Raw genomic sequence first — 9,378 nt, forward strand, 5'->3', positions numbered from 1 at the left:
ACAATGTGAACTATGCACTCGATTGTTTCCAAAGCGACCGCGCCTGCAAAACGCTCCCAGCACTGCAATGCAGTTTGAGCAACACTTCCTGTTTAGCGCTCTCGACTATAAAGCTTTTTTTTTTTTTTTTTTCTCAGTAACTGCTAGCCACCAGAAGTTAAAAGTATTTTTATTTTTGATACCTTCATTACAAATAATACAATGCGGTGTCTTAGACTCAATGGTAAACAATGGACCGCTGCCAAAATGCTAGCTTACGCTAGCTAGCGTAGCAATCTTTTATGGGAATTAAAGAAAATAAATGAGGAATTTGCAAATAATTCACTTGTAATTTATCTTTCATACAATTCCAAGAAAAATGGCAAATTTAGCTGTATAGCCGCGACTTCTCAAACTTTGCCTTTCACACCAAAATTTGTCTGGTATTCATTTCGATGAATTGTGTATAGAATGGTACATGAGGAATCATTGGCAAAGGCTACATTCAAATTTTTATTTGGTTGAGGAGTCTCGCTAACATCCTCAACGTAGAACAGCTTAAGGCTAAACGCCGGTTACAAGGAAGAAGTTCACGTCAGGGTAATTATTGTCATTTGTACATTTCAGAGATACGTCATGGAAGCTGTGGAATGTCATCACTCCAAAGTCTCCTTGTTCAGACGGTCACATCTGAGCTGGAGAAGTTTTTCTACAGAAGTACTTTAATACCACGCACGGTATTGATATGAGTCACTTCCGGTTTCCACTGACTATCACAGCCTACGTTAAAGGGGAGATAAGGAAGCATTAATCATTGGTCACAAGATTGAGATTGTCCAAGTCTTGCGAAAGTCTCAGGAGAATTTTTGACATCTCGCAAGATTTCAACAAAATGTCACAATGTAGGAAATTTGACATTTTCTAAAGGTATGTTGTAAATTTAACAAAATCAAAGTGTCACAGGATACGTCAGTCTCGCAAAGTATGTCCAAGTCTGGTAAACTTGTCGAATCTCGAAATGTTGAAGTATCACAAGATTATTGTTAACCATGCCCGAGTTAAGTTAAACAGCTGACAATAATTGAACAATACCAACATGTTTTTCAAAAAGTCTAAGGATAAGTCTTTGGAAATTAAGTCAAAGGATCACAAGATTGTAGACACTTCATAAATGATGACAGAAGACTCATGAATGACGTCTCGGGAGATGTTTATATCTATGTCAAACAAGTATTTATGTTGCCTTGGTGGCTGACGAAATGTTTTTACGTTAATGAGGAAGCTGCTTTAATTAGGAATCCAAGGGTAACTCATATTTAAACCAATCAAGGTCATTGCCGGAGCTTCAAACTAACATTATTTTTGCTCCCAGGGGACGCAAACATTCCTGTTAAGTTGCCCCCCCCCCCCAATAATTCCCTTCAGGCTGCTGCACGGCAGCCGACATCACCATGGAGAACGCTGACTTCCTTCTCCTAAGTGTGCTTGGGTTGCAACCCAGGACAACCGAGAGGATTTGAACAAACACGGGCGACGATAGATTGGCCGCAGTCGTGTCTAATGGAGCCGTTATATAATTCTAACTTATATGGGGTGCGGGCGGGCGGGGGGAGTGTTATTTCTAAGAAACTGTGCTGTGGTGATAAATGGGAAGTAGAGCGGAAGTGGTTCTTGGGTGAAACAAAACAAACAAAAACTTAACTTCTTCATTTACAAAAAGTCCTCAAACAGAAAGACAGAATCAACAAAAGCATTTTATCTTTCTTTTTTTTTTTTTTATTAACTAAATCAATTTTTCCACCTCCACATTCTCCAGGTGGCTCACAGGTGAACACGTGCCAGCTCCATTGCCCTAGACCCATCGTCTTCTTCAAGATTTTGTTTTTGTTAACGTTCTTCGAACTCAGTCCTTAACAATGTTCTTGCGTGAGACTCACTAGTTTCCAGGGCACCGTACTTCCCGAAGTTCTGCAGTGATTCGGTTCTTGGCGCTGATCTGACGTGAGAGGAACCGCCATGCAAATGTTCCGAGCTCCACTCACAATGCTGGATTGTTCCGGAATGAGACCAATGAAAATGAGTTTCATCGTCGTTTTGCCGTGCGCGAAAGATGTGGCGGGTGCTTTCTGCTACGAATTCTTACAACTATGCCGGCCGGGTGCAGTTAAAATGTCTTCAACATTTAACTCAATCCAAAAAAAACCAACAAAAAAAAACAAGCACAAAATCAAAAGTTTACGAGAAATATATTTTACATCTATTAGAAAAAATAAATTTCTTTGGAAATTAAATATTTGCTAATTGCTGGATGAAGCCGGTTGGCTTGAGACGCGTCGGTGAAAACACTAAATCGTAGGTCGGACCCCTCAGCTGACATAAACGGCGACTCAATTTCCATCTTTTCATGTCCAAGAGGAACGTAGACGTTGCTTGTACGTATTCCAGCATCAATGTTGTTTCAAAAACACTCTTTTAAGAGTCCAACAAATTCACCTGATCAACAGGGCCAACGTGGCACCGATGCCAGCCACTCCAGCAAATGCCATTAAAGTGTTCCTCATTGTCGACTCAGGATCGGCTTTCCGGAAGAATTCTACAAAGCCATCCTGAAGAGCAAAAGAAAAAAAAATAGAAAAAAAAAAATTACACTCACTGCTGGTGGAGTGCACAGGCCGCTTGACACGTCGACTTTGCCGTGTTACACAATCGCTTTACAGTCAGCCATGAGTCACTAACTTACCCAAGAGTTGTTATTCACCAGCCAGTTGCGCTGGTGCGACAGCAGATACGAAGAGATCTCGTCGGCCACGGCCTCCACACAGTGGGGCTGGCCCTTTTCCTTCAGGTACTGGGACACGGCGGCCCCAAAGGCCACCAGGCTGGCCACACGACCCCAGTTGGTGGTTCCGTCCGAAAACAGGCTCTTGGCCACCTCACTGACAAAACTCACATCGTCCCCTCGGTCGTCCAGAGACAATTTGTTGACGATACCTTGAGGAGGGAAAAAAAAAAATCTGGTTAACACAAATGTGCTTTAAAGAAATTCAATGAAATATTCATGTCATGCTACCTTGAGTAAATAAAAGGGCAAATTTTAAAAAAGAATCCCAGTTACCTTATTGTAGTGCTTTTTGCCTTCAAGTTAAAACTCCTCACTTGTAGAACTATGTCACACTCATAAGCCTCAGTGACAGTTAAATGTTTGTTGACAACACCTTTAGTAAATACAAAGTCTAGTTTACAAGATTGTATTTTTTTCCCCACTTACATTTATTTCAGGAAGTGTGCTCTTTTCATTCTTGCCTTTTTGAGTGACTTTGAGGCTCATTGGTTGGAACAAGCTACTAAAAGTGATGTGTAAACAATGTTCGTTGCCTTTGAATGATATTAAAATGATTAGGAAGTAAAAATTTAGACTCAATCCCACGTTGGAAAAACAATACGTTCGAGAAGAAGGCACGTAGACATTTCCTGGTTGTGTGGGAAAAAAAAAAAATGGCGACCGACTAACTGACTCACATCACGTACTAAAACGTACGCCCAAAAAAAGGCAGAAAAACAAACAGCCACTCACCATTGTATTTGTACTTGTGCTTTTCCAAAATGCTCGCCACGACTCTTTTCATGGTAGAATGCGCCTTGCTTTCATTCCATGGAGCCTTCGACAGGCCGGTAAAGTCTGTAAGGAAGCGGCTAATGAGGGTCTTGGTCTCGGAGTCCATCGCGTCTTCGCGGTAGTTGCCGTTGGGAGGCTCCTGGGAGTCAGGCGTATCCGGGGGTGAACCGTCGCTGCCTTCCACGTCGCTGCTGTGGTTGCGGCGGTTCATGGTGGTTAAGGTGCCCTTAGAGACCATTCCTAGGGCGTTCGGTCGCTGCTTAGCGGCCGCGCTGTTGCCGTTTACTGGGTCCAAGGTCGCCGCAGTAGCAGTGGCAACGGGGGCAGAGCCACAGTGCAGCGAGCCGTCCGCGACTCCATTTTGTGGGAACATATAACTCATAAGGCGTCTCGGCACCGTATCCATCTTGATGGTTGCTTTTTCTTCTTGGTTTCTCTCTTAAAGTGCGGGGAAATAATTACCTCGTTAAACAAAAGCTAGTATTGGCTCTACTTATTCCTCCATATGTGCCTTGATGTCGAAAGGCAGAAGAAGGAGGGAGCCAATGGGCTTTATATAAACACGGGCTGCGTCATTGTGACGTCAATAAAAAAAAAAAAAGAAAAATGAACGTCCAAGTACATTCTATGACTCTTTTGATGATTCATATAAAAAAAAATAACATTCATGGAATTTTTTTTCTCTTTGTTAGTTTATAGTGTACTGTAATTTACAGTAAAGTTGTGAGCTATTGAATGATTGATTTTGGGCATTACATTTAGGCTGTTTGGGACAAAATAAGTCATACGTACTTGAAATAAAACTCCTGTCGAACACATTGTGCATTCTGTGCAATCTATCTTTTCCTTCTATTTTTTCACATTTGCATTACATTTGGCACTGGACATTTATACACTTTCGGACCTTTTTAAAATGTACTGTCCCGTCCGTACTTGATACTATTTGTGCAATGGTTCAATAAAACAATAAATAAAAAATTCCAGTGGAATCATTACATATATTTGCTTGACAACACTGCAGTTTGTTATGTGCGACGTGACTAAACAGAGACAGGACGCACTGTTCCCTTTTTGCAAATAAAAACATTCCATTCATTTTTTCCCGTCTGCGGTTAGTGACTAACACTATGGAAATGAAGTTTTGCTTCCCCCCAGTGGTTGATAGTGGCAACTACTATCACGTGATCTCAGTTAATTTTTACTTCTCGAGCAGTCTAGAAAAAACGTGCAGGTTATAGGTCATGAATGGAGAAACAAAACAAAGTAATGCATGTTCGATTAGTTTTGTGTTCTTAACTTGTTCCATAAGTAATTTAGCACCGTGAATATATTTGAATTTATGTCAAGTGATGTGAACAAAAAAAACAAGTCGATTTATAAATGTAAAATTTTATTTCAAATACTGGCAAAAAAAAAAACTCTCTCCGCGATTCCCCACCAAAAATCAACATTCCGAGCACTCTGTGAAGAAGTTCTTCTTCCAGTGTTACCCACAAGTTCTCCTGTCATGTAAACCCTTTTTTTTTTTTCTTTTTAAGTAACATGTTTGTCCTTCACGCATGGAGGCCTCTGGTTTCCCTGCAGCGGTGCCAGGCCAGGGTGAAATATATATATACTGTATATACTTGTGAGAGGAGAGGAGAGCACAAAAACAGAGATGAAGGTGATGCTCGTTCGCCGTCACGTTTACATTCGGCCCCCCCGCGACTTAAAGGCGACCTCGTCGCGGCCGCTCATCGCCCGCAATTTCCCTTCAACGCAACAGCGAGATGTTAAGTTGGCGTTGAGGTCAATTCCACACATTTCAGAGAGGCGCCGGCGCCGCGGAGCAACTTGGCAAATTGGCCTGAATCGGCTGCATTTCAACACGATGCCGACTCGCACGATGCGGCCTCTTCGAATAGCTGAGGTGCCGCTGAATCACATACGTACGTACGTGCGCACATTCACACGAGTCTATTTACATATTCACACAAAAGAACAAGCACACCATCGATAGAGAAACGAGCAGGCTGACTTTGTACGGGGAGCCGTTTTAACATTTATTCGATAGCCTTGATAGCCATCTTGCAATTTTTCTGGGCACGAGTAGGATGTGTTATTATTGAGGCAAAACTGTGTACTAGTTGACAACTGTGTGCTACTAGTACTAATAGTGACATAACTGGATTCCGACTGTTTACTCCTAATGACGTATATAGTCGTAATGTACGTTTTTCAAAACGAGGGGATTAAAAAAGAGGCTTGTCTGTAAAATTCAAAACCAACAGAACTTTCTAGGTGGCGGTATTGCCGTGTTTTGATTTGATATGTATGGGCTGATAACCGATGAGGTGATGCTAGCTAGCTAGAAACAAACAAGTGTGTACTGGTAACACTGAGCCAAATATTTGCATAACTGCTCAAACGTGCCTTCCTTCGCCCTCATCGTCAAGCACATTTTAAATCGAGCTTTGTCAGAGATGCAAAGCGCTCTGACATGCTTGAGGCGTCGACAATGCGTCACGACATGTCTATGAGTTCTGCTCAGAGTAGGCGTGCGAGCGAATCCCCGCGGGAACGCCACGGCCTACTTTTAGAAAAAGAAGCCAACCTTGTTTCTTATCAGGTTACGGACACGCTACAGATTATGGAAAGTAGTTGGAGCTTTTATTCGAAATCCTCAATATCCAGTATCCTCTTTTGCCGTTTTAGCAAACATCACAGCGGTGAAGGGACACTGTGATTTTCAAAGACGTGTAGATAATATGATCGATAATATTGCAATTATTGTTGGTAAGTGAATTCAATTCAAAGAAGCAAGATGGGATCCCGCTTATATGGGCTGTGGTGCGATTCGAGGACAGTACATTTTAAAATGTAACAATTTGATTCTTTTAAAATTGTAAATGATTTTCCGATTCAAATCGATACTAGTAGTTAAAAAAAAAGTCTGCCATTGTGCTGACTTGTCTAGCTAGTGTGGATCAAGATGGACATCGAGGATATCAAATAAATTCTCAATTGGCTTCCCGTACGAAATCTGAAATATTCACAGAGTTGTTTACTGGAGCCGAATGATATTTCATGTGTTATTTGAAGATGTGTGGATGTTGCTGTAACCAAAGTGATGAAGCACACAAGCACGATTTGCCACCAGTCTCCAAGAGAGAAAGTCTGTCAGGATTGATTTAAAAAAAAAAAAAAAAAAAAAAAAAAACTCTTCCTGCCACTCTGCAGCGCAATTTCCTGCTCAAAGCGCACAACTTGAACCGCACAAAGGCATGCCAGTGTGAGCACGACTGCGAGGAGCATGCGGCCAGTGCAACGGTGCTTGCTCGCGAAAAGCAGAAGTCAGATAAAGTTCAGCGACCGGAAGGCGCTGTGGATTGTCCGGACAGCAAAAGACAAAAAAAAAAAAAAAGTGAAGATGGTCCCCCGCCCCTCCTGTTCGGATTTCTCGTCGGATACAATCATGCAGCGTGTTTTTCCGAGGGAACAACAAGTAAAGCGACGTGAACTCCCGTCGCATCGCAAATTTGGTATACGAGCAAGTAAGGACGTGCGCGCGTTCGAACCCCGCACCGCATCCTGGAGCGTGAAGGTGGGCTCCTCAGTCCCCGACGCACATCAATCACCAAAATACAAAAGTGCACAATGTCCCCGGGCCAAGCCACACACACCTGCGGATGACAAGGGAAGTAGGGGGGGGGGGGGGGGGGGGGGGGGGGGTTGTGACGACATGGGTGGGGGTACAGGTGAGGCTGGGAGGGTGGGTGGGTGGATGGGGGGGGGTTCTCCAGGTGCGATGGCGAAGGCTAGCCGGCGAGCTTGCTGGTCACCAAGGACGACTTCCTCTGCGGCAGGTCTTGCGGCGTGGGGATGTGGTCGCCGGTCACCAGGTTCTTGTCAGGCCCTGCCACGGGAAGCTGCTTGTTCTTCATCTTGGCTTTGGCCATGTTGTAGTCGCCCGAGTCAAAGTACTTTTGCTGTGCGGCGAGAGAGAAGTCAGACATATTAGCAATAAAATGAGCATGGAAAGACACATCTGTGCTACGCAAGCGATGCGTCATACCCCTTTCTGTAGCCGCTTCATGAGGAAGCCGGACCCGCCGGGCCGCTGACCGAGACCGGGATACTTGGCCTTCAGCTTGGCCTCCTCGGCCTTCACCGGGTTGGCGTTCTTCTCCTGGGAGTCCTGTGGGAACAAGATGGCAACCTTGTCAACGCACGTTTCTGTCAACACGGACTTCTCACAAACAGCAGATCCAGACGGGACCGGAACCATGCCTTTTCGATCCTCATTGGGTGATGCAATGAAATGATAAGGCGGTGATGTCATCATCACATATGATAACGACAAAGTTTGTGTTGTGTGTGACTGCCCCATGTACTGTTTATAGTACGACTTAAGCCGCAATGACCTACTTGACACTGTTTTCCAGTTTATAATGCAACCATGGTTTTAGTGAACAAAACGAATGATTTAAGCAGCCGTCACACAAGACAAACGAGTCTGATAAGCGACGGGTTTTAAGCGCCGCTAGTCACCTGGGGCCAGCGGGACACACCTAGATCTGGAAGAGATTTCGCTCTATTATTTTAGCATATACAATGAGGTGTTACGCTGTTTGAAACCAAGTAGGTCACACTGCAAAGAGAAAGAAAACAAAAGACTGTTCAGATACTTCTGGACCTAACTGATTTTCTGCACTCTGTATCCTACTAGTGACATGCTCTAGCAGTCTGCAGATGACAACACTAAAAGCCCAGTCGACAGATATAGAAACTGGATCTCAGCGATGTTGCATTGATGCTCAAACTGCTTTTGCATAGGATTCATTGTCAATAACAAGACGTCATCAGCATGAAATTCACTTTTTATCTCTTCCATTTTCCTTGTTTTGTCGACGTAGGTCAGCAGTTGACACTTGAGGCTCGTGAAGCAACACTGAGTTTTTGATTTAGAAAAACAACTTTTAAGAGTACTCATCCAAGAGGACCCAAAGAGGCCCGACGAGCTTCAGCTCCCCAGCCAATTACACGAGATCAGCCAATGCTGTTGTCGCAGCAAAAGCACGAAGCTCTTTGGAGCAAGACAAATAGCATTTCATGGAGTTACATGAGAACAGTTTGAACAACACGGAGCACTTATTATGACACCGATGTCACACAAGCTTATGCTAGTTTGACGTCAGCCTTCTTCTGGCTAGCCTAGCACGCGTTAAGTTAGCCCACAACAGATAGATAGCAACCACAAACCCACCTGTTTTTCGTCCTCGTATTCCAGCTGAGTGTCCGAGTCCAGGTTCTCTGACGACATTCTGTGAGTGTGGCGGGACGAGCGGGTGGTCCGGTGGCCAGAAAAGCCAATAAGCTTTTAAAAAATATAAAAGCTACCTACAGTTCGACGTACCTGTACACAATCTAATCGTCGCTTTCTGAGACAGAACTGCTCCCCAACAAAAATGGCGTGCTCAGAAATGACATCACTGTTAGGGGCGTGTCGTACGTAAGAGTGACACATACAGTAGCCAATGGTAAAGCGTCACTTGCCCGGACAACAATGGCGACCATCTTTTTGTCCAATCGGGTAGCGACATTGACATCTGTAAGCAACGCCTCCGCAACGCTCCTTTAACAGCTAAACCACTTTAACAAAATGTGATTTGAATGTCAAAAATGTATCATGGATATTCACTTTGAATTACAAATTGTTCTTATCTATTTCATGAACGCATCAAATAAAATGTAATGACGAGAGAGGGTGATTTTTAAGTGTCATTATGTTGTAGTATCTGAAG

The 9,378-nt window shown here is 43.6% G+C and overlaps 2 protein-coding genes across 3 annotated transcripts; both read right to left on the reverse strand.

The window, feature by feature from the left end:
- Window positions 1–153: 153 nt before the first annotated feature.
- Window positions 154–4,139, reverse strand: mcl1b (MCL1 apoptosis regulator, BCL2 family member b). 2 transcript variants are annotated; one of them, XM_088386092.1, is made up of 4 exons: window positions 3,554–4,139; window positions 2,720–2,970; window positions 2,473–2,585; window positions 154–2,025 (listed from the first exon to the last, which is right to left on the reverse strand). In XM_088386092.1, exons 1-4 carry the CDS (start codon window positions 3,999–4,001, stop codon window positions 1,890–1,892), a joined length of 948 nt encoding a protein of 315 aa, XP_088242218.1. In that variant the 5' UTR covers window positions 4,002–4,139; the 3' UTR covers window positions 154–1,889. The 2 variants fall into 2 exon arrangements, with proteins under 2 accessions (XP_088242218.1, XP_088242219.1); XM_088386093.1 differs by having other exon boundaries at window positions 154–2,585.
- Window positions 4,140–4,968: 829 nt separating this feature from the next.
- On the reverse strand, window positions 4,969–9,060 carry ensab (endosulfine alpha b). The gene is made up of 3 exons (XM_088387181.1): window positions 8,841–9,060; window positions 7,650–7,772; window positions 4,969–7,563 (listed from the first exon to the last, which is right to left on the reverse strand). The coding sequence occupies exons 1-3, from the start codon at window positions 8,895–8,897 to the stop codon at window positions 7,393–7,395; spliced, it is 351 nt and encodes a 116-aa protein (XP_088243307.1). The 5' UTR covers window positions 8,898–9,060; the 3' UTR covers window positions 4,969–7,392.
- Window positions 9,061–9,378: the final 318 nt, after the last annotated feature.

Source organism: Syngnathus floridae, chromosome 10 (assembly GCF_059516105.1).
Source record: "Syngnathus floridae isolate MCC-2025c chromosome 10, RoL_Sflo_1.0, whole genome shotgun sequence".
NCBI lineage: Eukaryota > Metazoa > Chordata > Actinopteri > Syngnathiformes > Syngnathidae > Syngnathus > Syngnathus floridae.